Source organism: Anthonomus grandis, chromosome 22, assembly GCF_022605725.1.
Source record: "Anthonomus grandis grandis chromosome 22, icAntGran1.3, whole genome shotgun sequence".
In the NCBI taxonomy this organism is placed as follows: Eukaryota; Metazoa; Arthropoda; class Insecta; order Coleoptera; family Curculionidae; genus Anthonomus; species Anthonomus grandis.
The window spans coordinates 11,355,521-11,377,641 of record NC_065567.1 but is presented as its reverse complement, the minus strand read 5'-3'; the positions used below and the strand labels follow the sequence as shown (position 1 = coordinate 11,377,641).

The 22,121-nt window shown below is 31.8% G+C and overlaps 1 protein-coding gene across 1 annotated transcript in view; it reads left to right on the top strand.

The window, feature by feature from the left end:
* LOC126748102 (protein sidekick-like) overlaps window positions 1-22,121 on the top strand; it is a 168,790-nt gene that overhangs the window by 80,838 nt on the left and 65,831 nt on the right. Inside the window, exon 3 of the mRNA XM_050457104.1 lies at window positions 2,516-2,643. Within this exon, the coding sequence (XP_050313061.1) occupies window positions 2,516-2,643 (128 nt within the window). The remainder of the gene's footprint in view (window positions 1-2,515; window positions 2,644-22,121) is intronic.

Genomic DNA, 22,121 nt, shown 5'->3' with positions numbered 1-22,121 from the left:
ATTACAACAACAATATTGTAATGGAAATGAGGAACACTGTCCTGGTTGTTATCTCCTAGATTTAAATTGGGCCTGGTATATTTATTTTGATGAGCTTTAAATAAAACTGATTAAAATGTCAAGAAACACAATCGCTAATTATTATATATTATAATAAATTATTCCATAGCTCTCTTAAGCCATAATTTCGAAATGCTTAGCATTGTTTCTACATTATTTTTGCCCTTAAAGCCCAATGATTTTGAGAGAACCTAGACAGCCAAAGCAACAAGTACATAAAGTCTAAAAAATTTACAACAAAATAATTTAATCTGGGTCCCATATAAACTGTTTCAAATAAAAGGAATTATTTAAAATTAGACCTATCTATAGGGTAGCATATTGAACTAAACATAGGTTTTTGGTGTTTGTTCTTAGAATATTCTGGACGTGACACTATCTTGTCTTATTTAAAATAATAATCATAATATAAAATAAAAATATATTTTTTTAAACTATTCTAATAATTAACTCCGCTATTCAAATAATTAAAAAAAGGTAAAAATATGTAAAACTTATAATTACATACTTCTAAATGTGATCAATAATTCTTAGTATTTTAAAAAAATTGTCTTTAAAAGATTTACCAAGAAAATATAATTAAAAAGAGTTAAGGTTTAGACCTCTTCTTTAGCGAAGGTAAGAACCACGACCAATATATTATGTATTATCTTTTTTTTTTTATTTATTAGATAAATCTATTACATTTGAATTTAATATAAAAAAAGTCCATTACAAATAGGATAAAACATATTTACCTGGAAAAATTTTACTTTTTAGAGTAAACAGAATAAATTAATAGAAAAGAATTTATAAATTTTTGTAAAAAGAAAACTATATCTGTATATTATGAATGTTTTATATTAAAAATATAATGTCAAGCAATTTATAAACAATCGGCTACAATAATTGAATTTTATTTACTATAATAGATATCATACTTATTTTAAGTTTCGCGGCTCAAATGTGTTTAGTGGAAACTTAGTCAAAACATATGACTTTAAAGTTTTCTATTAGGTTTATCAGTTTGTCGCACATTGAATCTTACTCTTTCATCTGCACATCAAGTACTTAAATATGGTTAAATAGTAGAAGTATTAAACAATTTAGAGTCTCAAAATTCTATTCGCAGTTTTTATATTAATCTTGTAATTGATTTGACATACAAATATAAACATGATTCTATATTTTAACGATGTATCATTATTTTAGAAATTAATATACCCTTTAAAGTTGCCTCGTTGATAAATTTATAATTTCTAAATTGTAAATGGTGTAGAGATTTCATTTTGGTTAGAATATTTAAGCCAATTATTTTTGGCACGCAAATTATTATCTCGTACTTTCAAATTGAAAAATAAATTATTTCGAGGCAATAGTAAAATTTTACGTGAAAATATATAAATTTAATAATCTTAATACAATTTAATTTACTGCTTGGAATACTTGTTTTTGATCAGTTATGGATGGCAATATTTTAAAAAGTCTTATAACTTGTTGCTACTACGAAAATATGTAGTGGAACTTACGCTACAAAGCTGTAATAAATTACATTTAAATTTATTGCTTGACCTATTATTTTATTGCTTAGTTTTTTATATTTCCTCTAGATAAAATAGAAGATAAACCAGCGCAAGATGAAAGCTACAAATGTATTTATACATGTCGAATACAAGAAGAAGTTTACCTAGGACAACATAAGAGCACATTTCACGATCCTGGTCAACCAGGTTAAAGGTTACTTTCATAAATTAAAAATTAATACCACTAATCAAATAAGTGTTTTTTTTGATATACTAAATAAACCTGTACTAATAATAACTCTACTGTTTTTTAATTAAGTGCTTTACTAGTTTTTTAATTGATCTTTAGTTTCGCTCAGTTTTGTGAGATATTGTTAATATTGGGTCCAAAATAAATCCAAAAATATATAAATATTAACTTATCAAAGTTTATTAAATTAAAACAACAAGAAGAACAAGAAATATAAAATTGTTCTTTTGTGGTCACTCTAATTATGTTTTTAATATTAGTAAAAGATACCTAGTATTTAGGTAGGACCTAAATAATAAATATTTCTGCTCAAATTTAAAACTCTTATTTCTTAATCTTTATGTTATACAAAACAGCTAGTGAATATCATTCCATAATCATTTTCTTTTATTTAAAAAACTGTATTTTTAAAAATCTTATATATTTTTGTGGTGTCTTGAATATCCAATATTACTCAATATTCACGAAATAAATCGAAACGTCGACATCAAAATTTTTAGTTTTTGGAATCATAGACCCAAACATCACACATTTAGAATAAGAATTATGACTGTGTGGTGCATGTCATTTAATATGAAATTCTACTACCCTACATTTATTAAATTATATCCATGTAACATTCATCTAACTAAATCATCTAACATTTAAATTAAAATATATATTAAATATATAATCTAATATATTTACTTTAATTACTTTTTAGTTCCAACCGCTCAGATACTAGGCGGGCCTGACTTACATGTGGATAAAGGCAGTACCATAAACCTAACTTGCTCTATTCGATTTAGTCCTGAACCTCCAGCATACATATTTTGGTACCACGAAGAAGATGTAAGTACACAAATATACTTCACTGGCTTTCAAAAGTGCTGCTTCTACTTAATACAAGAATATTTTAGTAGTTTTTATCTAAAAGCTTACACATCCATTATTAATTTATCTCATACATATATTTATTACGAATTAAATATCTTAAAAATAAAAAATATATCAATAAAACAGAAGTCTAGTATACAGTATTTAAGTCTCTTCTGCTTGCTTAGCAGAAGCCAGCATCACGAATTTTAAATAATAAAGTTCTATCTATTGCTTTCCATGGAATATTTACCTAACGGTGATAGCAATAACAACTTTTTCGTGGATTATTTTAATTAAGAAAAGCCTTGGATATTTATTCCTAAACATAGTTTATTTAATTCATACTAGGCGACGCCCTGGGATATTTTCATCTGGTAATGATTTGATTTTCCAGGGTTTTTTAAACACCTCTAGTGAGGTATACTCTGGTATTGTTATCTACTGAGATAAACTGACTCTCTTATTCATAAAACGGATATAATTTATACAATTTCTAAAATTTTAAAGGTAATATCAACGCAAATATATAAATTATAAGAATCCTTTGACCAAACATTATTCCTCCTTAAAACATCTATCCCAAAACATTAATGGCTATTTCAAGTCAATTTTAATGTTATGTGCTTTTTTAAAAATTCCGTAGCGAGATTTATCAGTCACTGACCGTAACTTATCTGTAAACCTAAAAATAAATGAATATAAAAACATCTGTTTCTCCTTTGCTTAATGCAACTTTTCGAATGCCCATCCACTGCAGACAAACATTTTGAAACAAGGACTTAACAAAGGGCTTTTTAAAGCAATTTTGCATATTAGCATTTAAAATCGCTGGTGTTATATACAAGGAAGATTACTTTGACGTTTACTTTTCCCTCAACATTTTCCTAGGGCCTAATTATTTTGCTAACAACGCTTCAAATAGTGCTCAGTTTAACTGGTCGCAAGATTGGCTGTTCTTACTAAAGATCAACAATCTAGTTGTTTCAAACTCACTTAAGCACTTAATTCTAATAAGTAATTTTAGATAATAACGTTTTTCATTAGGCTGAAAAAGCACATTTACAATAGATAGCATTTGCAACTTCTTGCGCACTTACAGGATAGTTCAGAAAGATGCCAAACTTTAAGAAGTTTTAATTTTTTTTTATATTTAAGCGATTTAATTATATTTAAATCTGAACTTATTTTAATAATCAGATTGAGGTAAATTTAAAGATAAGGTAAAATAAAAAATTACCGTTTTGTATGTATTTCTAATATTTTTTTATCTCCTCAGATAAAATCACCGTTTACCATCTCCGGCCAAAAATTGGTGGTTCGTTATTTATTTTTTGTTAAAATAAACTATTCAAAACGAAAAAGGAGTCAGATAGTGATAATTATTCCATGTATTTTGTAATTAAACGAAAGTATTATTTTACAAACACCGTGTATAGACTTCAGCCTTATTCGTAGAGTTGTAAACAATGTTCTTTCGTCTGGATATCTTAAAAAAAAGTTTAGACATTTTAATGTTAAGAATTCGTTATCAGGCATAATAAATTTGCACCTATTTTTGTCAGTCTGAGTTAAAATTTTATGGTGAAAACATGAATATTGATGTGCTAGATAGAAGAATACGCCATAGAGTGTACCTAAATGAAGTTGAAATAGCTAGAGCCGTAACGTTAATTGAGAAAGGTTATTCCAAGAAGAGTCGCAGAAATTCTCAAAGGCCGCTATAAACAGAACATAGATTCGGTATTTAATTTATAACTTTATCAGAAGAAGGTATAGGGCCTTCAACTTCAAGGGGCTACATCACCTCGAGAAGACCGTTTATTAAGTGTGTGGATGATTAGGGAACGTACCACTACTGCACAAGCGCTTCAAAATCACTTAGCAGCCACAACAGGAATGAAAATTTCTAATTAAACAGAACGTAATAGACATCATCAGTCTCAATTGGGTGATAGAACGTCGGTTAGAGTGCCTTGTTTAACACCAGAACATCGAAGAGTTCTGGTGTTAAACGAGAACTCTTCGATGTTCTGGTGTCCAAGAAGATTAGATTAGTATAGTCCAGATTCTGCTTATATCACAACGATGGATGAGTTCGGGTATGGTGACGAACAGGTGAGCGGTATTTGGACTGAGCTGTGCAAGAAACTGCTCGGTTTGGCGGAGGGTCTATTATGTTTCGGGCTCGTATGTGTTTCAATGTGCGTCCCGACTTAGTGGTGTTTGCAAGCGGTTCCTTACTGCCATTACGTTACTTAAAAGAAATTTTAACACCACACATAATGCCTTTTGCGCACAATATGGGAGCAGATTTCATTTTACAACACGATAATGCTAGGCCACGCGTGGCCAGGATAACAACAATTTTTTTAAATGATCATAATATTGAAGTTATGGAATGGCCGGCCAACAGTCCAGATCTCAATCCTATCGAACATCTGTGGGATACATTAGGAGGGAGATTATTGGAGCGGAAGCCTAATGTGAACGATCCACCAACTTGAAGAACTTCTTGTTCACGAATAGGAACAACTAACTACCCCAGGAGCTGAGCAGAAAGTTTATTGAGAGTATGCCAAATTGTTGTGCTAAAGTTATCAGAGCCAGAGGAGGGCATACTTACAACTAGCAATAGTTTTAAGATAGTGCCTTATTAAACGATGGAAAAAATAAAATCATTATTTAGTGACTTGGATCATTATTTTTTGATTTTGTTATTCCTAAATAACATATCCGATAGGTTTAAGACATTTACAATTTTAACAGCAGTCTTTCAGAAATAAAGCAGAAAACGATAACTTTTGCAAAAAACTATTACACCAAAAATTATTTAAATTTTTTCAAGTGGCTCCTTCTTCGTTTTGAGTAGTTTACTTGGGGATAACAATATGCTTATTTATACTTACATAAATATTATATTATTATATATTACCAAATGATTTAGCTTAATTATTTTAGCTTTAAATATGGGTTTGTACTTGTTTAGTAGTATTTTGTTTGAATAATAACAGATTAGGTGTGATATTAACTTTTATAAAATGGCCTAATAAGCTAACTAGTTAAGACCAAATTAATAAAATTAAGTTTGTAAATAAATACACTCGAACATAACAATCTGCTTCTTCAATGCATTCAAGCCAGCAGTAGAAATCCATAGGGTGTCATCAATGCGCAATTTATAAGGCAATCAGCGAAATTGTTTCCTAAATTGACTCGGACGCAAATTTCTGGTGATGTAGAGCAATTACCTAAATAATTTACACACATCTCGTGAGAGTGAGTAGTGTAAAAAAGGACTTATTAAATATGTATGACTTTAACATGAATTTCTTATTCAAACACAGTAAATTTTCCAACAAAAATTTAGTAACTCTTCAAAAAGCATGAAGCGGTTAATTTATTTAAAGTACTACACTCGACTGTTTTATACTTACGGAACAAATAAATATAAAATTTTTCTCAATCTCGTGTATTTTATGAGCTAATTTTACGGTTTTCACTGCTAGCCTGTAAACAGAATATGCAGTTTTTATCTCAATTGCTAAATATTTTTGCTTCGCCACTTAAACAAATTTGTATATAAATTAATTTTTGTCTTCTAAAATAAAGTGAAAATTTGTTATTTAACAAAAATAGTTTAATATTTTAAAATTTACGTCGTATTGGTTATCAAAAAAATCTTTCTGGTTTAAAGTTATCAATAATTTTCAGCAATGACGACATTGTATCAGAATATACCAATCGTCTATACAATCGTCCATTCTAGTTTAATTGGACTATTGTATCATAATTCGGTAGGAGGTCTGAGTAAAAAATATTTAAAAAAAATATATATTTCCCTAAAAAGTAAAACTTTTTAATAAATTGAATTGATTATTTCAGAAACCCGTCAAGTGTCAAAATTATAGTTTAGAGAAAAGTAAAGAAAACTGTTTTATTATAAAAACAATTTTTTTAAAGAATAAACGTAATTTGTTACCGAAAGTACTTATAATACCAAGGGTTTTAATTAAAAAAAAAATATTTTTTTTTTCTTGTGGTAGCTAAATTACCGCAAAAGAAAACATTTTTTTTTTTTTGAAAATCGTTTACTTAACGTGTTTCTGCACTAAACGATATAATTTTTTTGTTGACATATTGTAAAGTATTTTTTTTAAGAAGTTTTTTGGAGTAATTAGGAAATAATGTTGTCAGTTATTTATATTGCAGCATTTATTACTTTTTTTTTCTATTACATTTTATAGATAACTACAAAAAAATACTCTTAAAACCGCGAGTAAAATACATCTTAAAGTTTAAATTTAAATCTCTTCAATGGATTGTGGTGCATCTCTATCTGTAGTACGCCATTCAAAAATCCGGTGATAAAATGCCTCGTAGCAGGCAAGGTAAGGTTGCAGTTTTTTTAAATCTCTCATTTTCTTGATGTTTATGGGCACCTGAAAAAATGTTCAAATTTATCAAGTCATCAAGACTCATGGAGCCAATTTTTTTACCTTTCCCTCTGGATAAGCTACTTCCACTGGTAAGTTTAGAGGATTCGCAGTCTTCAGTAGAGAGAATGTGGACTTTACTAATCCGTCCATGTATTCACTAACTACTACTTTTCCTTTGGTTTCTTACTATAGAAGAACTGCTTGTAGGTAGATATTTTAAAAACTCTCTTTTTGTGCTTGTGGGATTCCTCTGCCATGACTGTGAACAGAATATGTGCTTTTTTTGTAATGTGTTGGCCACCATTTCTTGAAACTAAAGACTTCTGACGTTTTTAATAAGTGAACCTTAAAGCGGTTCTTGGTACTAGCCTTTAAAATTAGCTCAACGTATTGCTCTGGCGTGTAGATGCGATCCACTTTTTCTCAACATACTCTTTATACTTCCAAAGTCGCGATCACATGCTGAATAGGAATGTCCTCTGACCGGAAATTGTGTGTTATTGTAGAAAACCTTTTCCTGTCACAAAGATTTATCAAAAAATGAGTAACTGTATGGTTTTTATTTTGGCCTGAGGGACCATCGCTGTATAGAACAAGGTGTTTTACAGTTGCAGGTACTTCAGTGTTGATGTAGTTTAAAATCATACTACAAACTTCATCAGGGGATTTGTTTGCTCCCCCCTCATGATATACGTATAGCTTTGACTTAATAATTTTCAGATCATGTATACTAAAGACATTTACCCAAAGTTGACGCATATAAAATATTTTCTTGCACGGGAATGTTTGGCAGAGGCAGATTTTGCATAAAATCAAAGCACAGAAAACAAGTAGTATCATCATCTTTATTCTCTGATGCAGCTTTCATACTTGCATAGAACTTTTTTGCTCTTCTCTTATGAATGACTCTGCTACTGCAACCCGTTTTGCAGTGTCATTTAGAGCTTTATCTTTTATCTTAACATTTTGTCTCTCGCAGAAACTACAAACGTCAACTTGAGGCCGCCCGAATGAATAACCGAAGTTTTCCTTGAAATACATATAATAATAGTTATATTTAACTTCTTTTCCCAAGTCCGCATTTTCGGATATAAACATTTGATACATTAGTTTAATATTTAAACGTGCATCTAGATATTTTTTTGGCTTTCCGCCATAGTGCGTCTCTTTTACATCAAATTTGGAAATATGTTCATGGATGCGAAGACAAACCGCTCCAGGCTTAGCATTTCCACTTTTATTTTTACCTCTTTTATCAGTTGGCGTTCCAAGGTTTTTTCCAAGTAGCTCACAGATTCTATCTACCCTGTCACGTGAAATTCCATGTATTTGCAAAAAACAATTTTTACATATAACTTTAAGTACACCATGTACTTTTACATTGTATCTATATGTAACTTTTCTTTTAGATTCTAGAGGTTCTTCGGTCTTTTTTCGTCTTTGCTTGACGTCTTCGACTTCTATCAAAGTTTGTAAATAGGTATCTTAAAGATCCTTGCTTTGTAGTAAATAAAATGTATGCCATGTATCATCTATTATATTTTGATTTATTTCTAAATGACATTTGTTAGCACACTTACAAGTTATTCCATTTGGCTTAACTTTCTGAGGAACTACATTATTCTTATAGTTTGTAGAAGTCTCACCTTTAAATCTAGCATTGCGCATTTTTTTTACGCTTGTACAAATCCTCATGGGTTATTCCACGTCTTCTTTTAGGCACAGGTTCATCCTCTTCTGAACTGCTTATCATGACTGACCGAGCACTAACACTATTATTATCATGCAGAACTACATATAATTACTTTTAAATGATTATTATTCACTTTACGTAACGTTCAGGAACACCGACAAACAAAGACTAATAAGAACAGCACAAAAACAAACGCCTGGCAGCTAATAACGGCGGCCATGTTCGGTTAATATTCTGTTTGGCGCAGAAAGCCGTTAAGCGACATCACTTGACGGGTTTCTACACTAAACGGTATAAATATGGTCCGTATACCCCTTATACGGCAACGGCTTTTGCCGGGTTTATGCGCTAAACGATGCAACTATATCCAAAGGAATTTTTTCCGTTCGTAACTCATTTTTGCATACTTTGGTGCTTGCGGGTTTCTGAAATAATCGATTCAATTTTAATAAATATAATATAATCGATCCCTAGAAATCAACATATAGTCCCCGGAATAAATAAAAAGCATATTGTTAATTTTCCAAAAACTTTATTATTAGAAAACCATAGTTTATTTTATTAGTCGCTACTTTTTAGCGCACCTATAAGCTACAGATAAAAATTGACATCTGACAATTTCCATTCTATTCTTAAAATGATGTATGAACTTAACAATTAATTCCAGAACAACCTATGAAAATTATATCTTTCATTAAACATTGTTGGATTTTAGGTAATCTCGATATTCTTATAAAGAAGAATAGGTTCACTTCCTTGTTAAAATATAAATACTTAAAATAAATGCACGTCAACTTCAACTCGCAAAATGAATTTTAATATCATGACATTAATAATGGAATGATAACTAAACCATAATTAAAAAACAAAATATAAACTTGCACAAACGTTTTTCCTAAACTACTATAGAACTACTAGTTTAGGAAAATTACAAGCATGCATTGAAAAAAATTAAACTGAATATTACGATTCTCTATTAATTTGTTGAATATACTTTTAAAAAATAACTTTTAAAATTTACCACTTTGTAACACGATTTATTTTCATTTTTTTTGAATAACACTGCAAAATGTCCTTAATATCTAAACTTGTTTACAATATAGGTTTTTACGGACACTCCGCAAGATAGTCAAATATACCCTTTATTTCCTGTCTTACGGTATATCGCAAAATCTATACTGTAAATAAGATATTTTGGTCTCCATGAAACAGGAAGCAGAAGAAACGATATTGCTTCCTGTCTATCTTTTGGAATATTGGGACAAATATATCCTTTATCATTTTACTATCCATACTAACTTTCTTGTTTACTGTTTTTACTACATTTCTCCCAAGTTGCTTAAAAAGGTCAAATATTTAGTACTTTTAAAAGGTAGTTAAACAATCTATAAAATTATTTATCACTCAATTGCTCTTTCTATTTAAGATTCTATGGGTTGAGTTTACCTCTGCTTAAGGGTTGATGTTATTTACTTAAAAACCAGCCGACATGTTTCTAATTTTTTTTTACTTTTTATATGTAGTGAGACCAAAATATAGAAATATTGCTGAAATTCAAAAAATGTTTTTAGAGAAAATACCGAGAATCCACAAATATGCAAAGCAAAGTATTAACAAAATGTGAAATCAATCATTTCAATTAATATGATAATAAAGAGACAGGTTATATGAAAAAGCTTTTAAAATGTAAACTGTCAAGCTTCAAAATTTATAAAAATTATACAGAGAAAGGCGAAAGAAAATATTTAGGTAAAACGAAACGCCTCTTGAGGCTAATGAAATATAACTACATTAAAATTCTAGAAGATTTTGAAGGATTTTTTTCATACCGCAATTCGTATCGTCGGAAAAGAATTTCGTTGGTAAAATTTCCATCCGAATACGAGTAAAATAAATTACCGCAAAAGGAAACAAGGATTATGCCTGTGATTCATTTTTGTTATTCATCGCCTTACCTTAACTTTTCAGATTTTTCTTTCTTTACCTTAAATTCTATAAGTCATTTAATACAAATTCTAAAGGAAATAACATAAATACTTTTATACTTTTCGAAGAACAATTTAAAACTTTATTATGATACAAAATATACATATTTGCCTAAATATTATAAGGTAACTTTTTGCAACTTTATTAAATAAGTTTTTTATATATAAGCTATTTAATTTACATTGGTAGATGTATGGTAAAAGAAAAAATCTCATATTTTTACTGGAATCTAGAATTAGAAACTTCCTGCCAAGTTTACCGGCGGACATGTGGATGTGTGATATTCAATAATCTTATTAGAGAGTATATGCCAAACATCCACAATTTAGCTGGGAGTTGAAGATGCACTGATCCCAGATTTCTAAAATATTGGGAATAAGGCTTATTAACCTAATTTAACTTAGGATCTTACTTAACTTATAATAAATCACAAACAAAGTAGCTCACACATGGAGTAGATGTTGTAATTGGCTTAGGAACTAGAATACATCAGAGCTTTCGGTTAACTTTTGAATGATGCATGATAAGCAGTTCTTATTTTTGCATTAGTTTATAGATAGATATTCTCATTATATTTCAGTAGCTTAATGTTCTTGTTCAGATTACTCGGAATTATTCCTGTTGTTAAAATAATGATTGAAACAGTTTGTAATTCTTCAATTTTTTACTTTCTTTGAATTTAGTATTATAAAATTTTATATTTTACGATATTTTCATTGTATTTCACATTTTCATGGATAAAAATATCACTAAATGTAGTTCTTCTAAAAACTTTATTTCCTGGTGAAGCAGGTTGCCTTTTAAGTCGCCTCTGAAAACAGACACAGCCTATCAAAGAGCTATTCTTATATAGTTGGTAGACCATAGTTCTAGAGGATTCGCTAACCTTCCATGCATCTCCACAGATGTGCGGTATAACGGCTTACGTCATCGCAATGCCGGAATCATCGCGCATGACGAAGCACAGATGATATTTACGGCATTGCCTATATCTTTACAATATTAAACATTTAGGATTCTTTACGATATTATATACGTCGGACAGCCCATTCCTAGTATGACAAATTCTTTTAATCTCTAGAAATTGAATAGCATACCCTTAATTGAAAAAATAACGATAAAATATTGCACTTTTTTTAAAGGATGTATGCACCATCTATATTCAGGTAAATTTAAATTCTAATTAAAAAATACAAATAGTAACTCTAAATTAATTGCTATGATATCTACATATTTTCCCATATGTCTACTTGGCTTGGCGTGCCCTAGCCCCTCGAATATAAGCCTGCATTAAACTTAGGGGTTGCATCATATATGCTCCGACGTTTCTCTCTAATCCTGACATAGCCTGCAAGGATTATTTTCTAAAATTTTTATTATTTAGTTCCTGAAATATCATAGAATAACTCTCGGCTCATTGATTTACAGCTGAAGCCTGTTCTGACCAATCCGGATTCAGAAGTAATTAGTAATGTCGGGTTAGCATATTTATTTCTTTTTAACGAAGAAGAAAACAGCTTCGAAAATTAAATATTTATTTATATTATGTAGTAATAGTTCGAATTTTTATAATTTCTATAATTTTATACGGATTTACATCGATTAATGAACATATTTAGGTCAGAAGATACGAAAAATTTGTTGTATATATATGAAAACTAATGATTACAAATTAAACATGTTTAATTAAAATTGACAAAAATCAATATATTTTTTCTTTGAAGCTCGAAATTGCTTGCTATTAATTTACAATGCTAATGAAAATAAAAACTCGTCCTAATATTATTAAAGATCTTTTTACGTTCAAGAAAATATAAATGAACAAAAATATTTTAGGACATTAGGGTTGCTACTAGGATAAATTATTATTTTAGGACTTATTTCTGAGCAGCAGATAACAATATGAACATCAAGTAAATTCCTTTAAACTATTTATTATAACAATGCTTATATAATTCACTTTTGAAATACCAGAAATTAATGAAATCCTAATGATAAAAAAGATGTTCTAAATGGTATTGCTCTAATATCTTAATAAAGTAATCATATCATTGACAAATACATTTTTAATATTGTTAGTCCCTTGACTTATAAAATAAATTTTTTTTATCTAGATAGAGACGACTTGTAATTTTTTTCTTAAATATGTCATGAAATAGTGCAACAAAAAACATAGGCAAAACCTTAAAGTGGATCAAATAGCAGAGAGAAAAGTGGAAAAAATGATATCGTTCTGTTTTTGACTTCTTATTTCTCATGGACCTATAATTTAACGTGGGCACCGAGTCACGAGTGGATACGAGTCGTTTTTACCGATTAACGCTCATAGTAGTTTTGTTTATTTTGATTTTTTTTGTAACTCAAATAACCATGCCTATGCCAAGATTCGAACCTGAGACCACATGATCGCATCGTGAATATTCGGCCATGGTGCCACCGAACTCGGCTTCTTTTTAACTTACTAAGGTAAGTTAGATTTGTTATTGGAACTTCATTTAATGATTGCACCCAAGATCTCAGTTAATTAGACCTGTATGAATTCCCCAAATCCTATTTGCAGCTTATAATGCGTTATTATTTTTCATATGTATTATTTTATTAAGTTAAGTGGAAAAAAAAGTAATGTGAACATGGATGTTAAAATTACAAAAAAACACAATTAAAAAAACATATACACAAAGATGTCAAATCACCGTACACTAAAACTTACCATACAACACAGATTAGGACAAACTACTAAAATCACGATTAAGGCAGTTTTACACCAAGAAAATCAAAAGAACAAATATATTAAGATACATTTTATTTATTCATCTAATAAAGGTTCATGTTCCGAGTAAACCGGTTGGGTTGAGTTAAGTTCTAGAGGTATAATATGGAGCCAAACATGGAAATCTAGTAAAATATTAGGGTCGCTATGAATAGGATATCGATATGTATACCTGATATTTGTCGATATCTAACACAGTCACGATAACAGAAACCCACCGTAGCATTTTCGTTAAAGTTTAAATATATTTTCTTTTAGTGGTGCCAAAGTATAAATGCATACAGCATAAATAGAGTCAAAGCAACCACAAAGGTTATTTTTGATGTCTAAAAAACAACTTACTGTATATGTCTTTTCCAGTTGAGCCCAGATTCAAGGAACATATCTATATATATTTTGACACCCTGTATTTCAGTTACTATTAAAGTAAGGATAAGGCAAGTTGACCTTAATCACATTATTTTGACGTAAGGAATCTACTGTGGTTCTGCATCCCATTACTTTCTATACCCTGTATTCAACAGGGCCTAAAAAATTAAATCGGTTAACGTACCAGCTAATATTCAGCTAAAATGTCTTGTAATAATGAATATTTTATCGACGCCAGACTTAGACTTGCTACGTCAAAGGGCTATCCTATATAGTGATATGTATGTTTTTAAAGGAGAAACCAGATGTATAAAAAATGTCAGTTTATAGACTTATAAGCGGTAAGAGCGGGTATACACGATCCGGTTTCAACGGATGCGGTAGAAACGCAGCGGTACCGCATTGCTACGACAACACATAGGTTTAAATAGAAGGCGATACCCGATGCGTTAGCACCGCATCGACGGAAGAGCAACGCAGCTTGCTGCGGTAGCAACGGACGACGGATGACGGGATGGTTCTAGCCAACACATGTACTTAGTTACTCATGCGGTACTGCATCCGTTGAAACAAGATCGTGTATACCCGCACTAAGGGTGTAAAAAGGTGTTTTTTCTATTAAGTGAAAAAAATCTATCTGGCAACCGTGCTTTCAATTCAATTCATTTTAATTGCACCACGCCTGTTAATCCACATCTCTGGAAACTGTTCACTAAGCAACTCTCGAATTATCAAAGCGTAGTGCGGGGGCTCACCTTGTTGGAAATACAAATAGTTTTTGTTCAGTATCCCAACATCATTTTGATCCACTTGGTTTTCCAAAGACTGGACGATTGAAGGATATATTGTTAAACCCAGTTACATTTCCCTGCGAAAAAAAATAGCCCGATGATTTCGTTACAAATAAATTCCTGCCCATACATTAATTTTATCAGAATACTGAGTATGATCCTCTCGAAAAAGGTATGAAATTTCATAATCCCAATATCTACAGTTATGCCTGTTTACCAGTCCATTTAGAAAAAAAGTTGATTCGTCACTAAAGTAGATGTTCTTGACTAAATGGGGGTCCTCGTCAGTTCGCAAAGTTCAATTCTCCTATCAAAATCGTCTTCCCCTAGTTGTCGAGAAGTGTGAATTTTGTAGGGAAAAGTTTTTTTTTTAAAAATTTTTTTTTTTAAATTTTGTGTACAAAATCAATTAAATTATTAGTGAACTCTGCGACTTTGAAGATAGATAATGTTGGATCCATTGCGAATTGTCCCAGCGCCCCAATTTGACATGCTCCATTAATAACCGTTTTCCCATTACACTTTTTGTTCAGATCCCAACCAAACTTTTTCCTCAAACTTTACCATTTCTAGTTCATAATTATAGCCTACGTTCTTGTCTTACAAGCGCACTGATCTTCAGCAAGAAAAATAGATTGTAATATTGCAAAGTAAGATGTCTAATTTGTTTACCATGTAAAATAACACTATGAGGCAACCATTTGACCTACCAAATTTAAGTCAATAAAATGTCTTTTATCACCACGCATTTTTGCTTACTGTTCGCTTATACGTCAACCAATTTTGTTTTTTTCTGTTTGGTTAGATAGGAAATTGTATTCCCTTAAAAATGGTGTATCACACTTATGAAATATGATGTATTATGCTTAAATAAATGCTATCTAGATGAAAATTATAATAAATACATGATCACAAACCTTTGTTTGGTTGCGAGTCGTAGCTATCAAAGGCCTCCTTCGGTCTACTGGATGCAAGATCTATCAGATATTTTTGTAACAGCCAATTCATTAAACTTCTGAAACCAAACAAGAACACATTTGATAATTGAACATATTTAAGACTGACAAAATTATTTTATTAAAATGAGAAAAAATGCCCCCAGTTTTGATTATAAGAGTTCCTTCTATTACGAAATTACAGAATTTTTTTTTTATGGTAAACACAAGCACAAGAGGAAAGTCCTATGTCACTCTTGGAGTGCTGCTTGCGCGAAGATATTTGTGGGTATTTATCTTTAATCGCTGTAGGTTGTATGCGTCGGGAAATATGTGAGGTGGAAGCCCGTTCCACAAAGAAGATGTTCTCCAGATGAATGAGTCCCGATACAGCGACGTCCTTGGGGTAGGCAGGTGGACTTGATGAGCCGCAACTGCTAGACGCGTCCTTCTTGCCGGAACAGCCCTGGGTGGAATCAGGCCTGCCAGCTCAGAGGAGCACTTACCGTGATAATAACGGTAGAATAAACAGAGATCAGCCACCTTTCTCCTGTGCTCCAGACTATCCAGACTCTTTGTCAGTTCTGGTTTGTCGATAAAACGAATAGCTCTCTTCTGTATAGAATCCAGCAGGTTTAAACTATGCTTGGGTGCAGAGCTCCAGACATGCGAGCAATACTCGAGGGAAGGGCGTATTTGAGCCTTATAAAAAGTCAGCAGCTATTCTGGTGTATACAGTTTTTTCGTTTTGAAAAGCACTCCGAGTTTCGGCAACGTGGTCATGTCAGGACACACTGTTGGTGACCTCGACTCCTAGAAGAAGTAAAGATGATTTCATTGGCAATGTTTTCCCTGTCATAACCAGCTCCGGGCCACCAAGGTTAGTCTTCATCGTAAATACTGCAGCCTGCGTTTTTTTAGCGTTAAAATTGACCAAATTGTTATCGCCCCACTCCAAGATTGTTCTAATATCGTCGTTGGTTGAAGCTACTTGTTGGTGCCTAAGATTCTGAGAACTTGCGGCTTAGATGTAGAAATAAGTGTGCTATCGTCCGCAAACCTGTAGATTGGATTGACAGTGGTTCCTAGCAAATCGTTGATATATATCAAGAAGAGGGTGGGGGATAGAATGCATCCTTGAGGGACTCCAGCGTTAATATTACATTTGTCGGAGAGGTATCCATCGATGGCTACTTGGATTGTTCGTTGTTCAAGAAAACTTTTGATCCAATTCAATAATGAGTTTTGTATGCCGATTGAGGAGAGCTTGGTTAGTAGTCCCTCATGCAACACTCTGTCAAATGCCTTGGAAATGGCAAGAGCGACTGAGCGGGACTCGCCGTGCTTCTCCATGGCCTCCGTCCACAAGTGTGTGACGTAGGCCAGAAGATCGCCGGTGGATCTGCTGTGGAAGTCCAGATTATTCCAGATATCTTAACAGTTGTTGGTTGACTGCTTTCTCCATAATCTTCGATATTACTGGAACTAGTGCAATCGGGCGGTAATTGAAGGGCATTGTCTTCTCACCCTTTTTGGGTACAGCTTGCACTCGAGCAGTTTTCCAGCTTATTGGAAATTGGCCCTGCTTATACGATGCCCTGAACAATCTACAAGGGAGGAGTCAATTCGTCTGCACAACGTCTTAGTATTAGGGCTGGAATTCCATCGGGTCCAGAAGCTTTGTTGGTGTCTACGTTTTTAAGAATTTTATTTATAATTCGTTGGGGAAACGAAATTTCTCCCATCGATGAATTCACCCTTGGCAAATATGGCGGTGTTTTGACTTGCGAGTGCAGAGTAGAATTTGACGCGAAGAGTTTACCCAGTAAGTTGGCTTTTTCCCTTGCTGTTACCGCGATAGAACCATCATCTGCTGTTAGGGGTGGCAAGGCCGACATAGCAAATCCTTGACTAACGGCTTTCGATACGGATCAGAAAGATCTTGTTCCATTTGGGCAGTTTAGCAGTTTGTTTTTGATCCTGTTTTTGTAACTCTCAATTCATCAATAATTCGCTTGCAGCTATTTCTGGAGGCTAAAAAGTTCCTCTGATTTTCGATGGAAGGATGTTGACGCCATTTGCGATATGCTGCGTTTTTAGTGTTTACTGCCTTTTTGCAATTCAGGTTGAACCATTGCTTGTTGTTTGATCCGCGTTTAGTAGAAAAAGGGATATAAGCTTCCATTCCTGCCAAGATTGTCTCTGTAATTTGGTTTGCACATTCTGAGATGTTATTGGTTCTAAAGCAGGCTTCTTTCCAAGGGAATGAGCGATAAAATTCCCGAATATGGTTCCACTCTGCTGATTTATAGTGCCATACCTTCCGCGGCATCGGCGAACTCGCCGTCTCGATCGGGGACTCTGGTAGGTTCCTTCACAAGCTGCGTAAGCCCGCATATGGTGGCAAATAGCTCAGCTTCTCGTCCTTCATCGTCGTTCTTGTTGCAGAAGCGCAGCCAGTTGATATTGTGAACGTTAAAATCACCCATGACGATGATTTCTGCGCTTGGGTAGTCAATTTGCAGATGGTTAATACAATTCCAAAAGAGCCGTCTATATTGGGTGTCGCTTGGTGGTCTATAGATACAGCAGATAAATTTCGTGGCACAACTGGCTATTATTTTGAATCACATGACGTCGAAGTCCGCAGGTTCAAGCATTTCCTCCCGCTGGCAACTCAAATCGTTCTTGACAAATACTGCCAATCCAAAGTTTAGTCGAAATCGGGTGTGTAGATCGTATCCAGGATAAATGAGGTGAACATGTGTTGTTGAAGGTTTCACCTTTGTTTCTGCCAATGCCAGAATGTGAGGCTTATTTGATTGCAGGTGTTGGTGTACTGCAATAATACTGGTGTTTAGGCCTCTGATGTTGCAGAAATTGATTTTTAGGCTTTTTGATCCGCCTGATGGCCCCCCCCGACCAGTCTCCGCCCGGAGATCCGAATGGGAGGCAAGTTTACCTCCGAAAAGTGTTGCTCGTGAGGGCGCCATCATGCATTTACTTTTCTTCTCCATTTCCCCTTTGGAAACCGGACACATTGACATGGCGGCAAAACGTAAGTTCCATGGAACCACTTCACGCCGCCTAAGTCCTATGTGGTGGTATTGAACCGGGCGATGCAAGTGGACAACATCTACCACCAAAAAATGTTAATAATGTTAGAATATTAGGATTGAAAACCAAATTAAGGTTGAATAATTTTTTAGAAAATAAAACTTAATAGAATATTCCATTAGTAGTTTATAATCTGCCCTATCAGTTATGTTAATTTAAGATCTACTACCGAAGCAATATTCCTATTTATGTCTGTATATAATTTCTATAGATCGGTGCTGTTTCAAATGGACTGTAAAAATAAAATATCTTAAAAATCCAAAGCCTAGATAACAGGAGTTGTCAACACATAAATAAAAAAATTAAAAGGTTATGGATTGTATTTGTAAGTAATTGCTAACGCAAGTAAGAAAATTGTAAAAACGAATGTACCACACTACTCAAATGGGCACTTACCGAATAAGCCAGTTATAGTCTTCTTAACGGGAATCCCCTTAGTTGCAGTCCAGGCTCACCACCATCACACAATGGTTTTTAAATCGAAAATTTATTAAATTGTTAGTAAAAATTGACCCAACACCAAAAATTTGACTTGTTTTCACCTTCGTTGCTCTCGTACCAGTGCTTCGACCTTGCACATCGTGCCCAGGTAATAGAGTAAATTTTGAAATGAATGATGCATTAACAGGAGTTTTTAATGTTTCTACATAGTTACTTTTTGATAAATATTTTAAAGACTCAGTTTTTCTAAATTAGTTATTTGGACAATATAATAATTATATTATGTTTATTTTATAGTTTTATGTGCGTATACATATATGTTTAAATTCTGTCTGACTTAATTTATTATCATTTGGTTTATTTGTAAAAAATATATACATGTTTATTTTATAATTTATTTGAACAAAGTATTTTATTTTGGTTATTTGGATGCAATTCCAACTATTTCTTTTGCATAAAATTGGATATTTATATTTAAAATGTAAGGATGAAACCATCTCTCTAACAAAATAGTGTCGATATTGTTTTTAAACTTAATTATTTTTTTTGTCATTTAATTACTGAATCATGAAATTACTTAGCTAACGGATCCTAAGGTAAGGTAAGGTATACGTTAAGAACTTTTTAATATCTAGACAGTTGTTTAACGTAATTTATTTTCTTTATTTTTAAACACCAATAAAATTCACCACATTTAAAAAGTAGTATGTTCCTAGCATGTTACTTATATATATTAAAAACAAATTTTCATAAGACAAATATACTTATATACCTATATACTTTGTTTGTATTCCTTATTAAGATAAGTATCTCTTATTTTATTCAGACAAAGAAAAAACTTTTTTTAAATTAAATAATCTTTGCTAAAGTTTTAGTTTAGTTAGATGGACGCAACGATTGGTAAACAGCTTAGGTATTCAACGTGAAGTAGGATGAGATTAAACGAAAGGAAAATATATAAAAGTCCAGGTTGTTTGTGCCCAGTGAAACGTTATTTATTACCCTGCGAAGCTAAAACCGCTTTTAAGCGCGTTTTTACTATTAAAGGCTGCCTAAGTACCGACTGCATAAATTTGTTTTGACACTTTGATTATCCAATGTAAGCGTGCTTAGGCGATAGCATATATATTCCCCATTTCTCACGTAAAAAACTTTTTCGCTGTATGAAAATCTGTTTGTTCTACATGTATTTAATTACGTTCTTAAAATTTAATTAAAATGCCTACTAATCATGTTAGTGATTACAGGTTATAGTACTCGGAGAAAAAAGGGGATTTATTTATTTCCACTTTAAATAGAAAACTTTATGTCAAACTTGTGCTCAGAAATTAAAATTCTGGATGATTTAACATATCTCACATGATAAAACGTAACTTTTTTCTAAATATTTACATAAAATATAAAACAAATGAATAAAAAAATGGTTTTGAATCTGGTTCATTTGTTAAATAAATATTAATTAGCAGCATTGATTGTAACAAAATGTATTTAAAAAAATTATTCAATCTGTTTAGAACAAAATACCATTCTTCTACGAATTTACTATAAATTAGTAATTCAATCCTTTTGGAACTAGACTGATAGGAAAATTAAGCCGTATCCTAAAAAAACGATTACCTTTTTTAAATGACAAGAATAAATCGCGATGTTTGTGTATTCTCTTAAAAAATTAGCTTTCACCATATATCTCTCGATACTTCTAGTTTGTCAATCTTTTATGTTCTTCCTAAGGTTTTATTAAATTGTAGAAAATTGTCTCTCTTTTAACTATTCTAAAAATATTAGTTGTCAAAAAAATATCTATAAGATAAGGATCACAATCCGCAAATTTATAATTGTTATATCTGAAGAGCCAAAAAAAAGATAACTGAACCTGTATTTTTATATTAGCGAAAGGGATAATAATAGCAAATTGCGATAAAGTTTGTAGGAAAACCGAGTATAATAATGCAAAACATACATAAACTGTAAAAGGTTAAAGAAGATAACAAAAAAAAGGAATTAAAGATATTCATCAACTTATGTAAACAATATGAAAAAGCATAAGTATATATTTTTAATAATATACATTATTTAATAATTTAATAATCTTACCTAAATAAAAAAATATGTTTTTTTTAAATACTAAAAACCCGGTATGTAAGTTTTTCATAATTATGTATCAATAAACATTCATTCGAACTATTTAAGATTAAATAATTGGGTTCAAATATAAACAAAAAATAAAGACAAGTTTTTGACAGTTAATTCTAATGCATATTAGTAAATATTAAACAGCTCTCTTTTTTAGTTTAAAAATATTCTAAACTGAGTTCCACAAAAAGTTACCCAAAATGAAGCATAGATATGATTTAACAAGACTTAATTTTTTCTATAAAGCTTAGATCTGCAAATCCCGTGTTAAATATTTATGTTCTAAAAAAAGTCCCAAAAATTTTACGAAGGGCATCAAGAGTGGGGCTATCAACTACAAAGGATTTTAATGTACTTTTATATGCAAGACTTTAGTTTTCAAAACGCTAATGCCACGATTTGATGATTAATCAGTCATTAGATACGGATTAGTAGAAATTAATATCATTTGAAAAGAAACAAGTTTTATCGCTAATATCCATACTAGCATTATCGTTGATAAACAGCCAAAACAGAATAGTTTTTTTTTATTATTTATTATGACCAGCATCTTTGGGATAATGGATGAATTTTTTGAGTTAAAACAGAATAGCATCCAATACCAAATAACAAGAAACTCCATATTCTGATGCACCTACTCTTACAAGCCGACTGCTGCCTTTTAGACGACTTAAACTATTCGAGAAGCCTGAGACATGCTTCTATATCCATAGTCCTATAATTTACGAATTCAAGGGCTTTTGAGAAATCTTAGATGGTTATTGTTACTAGAGTACACAT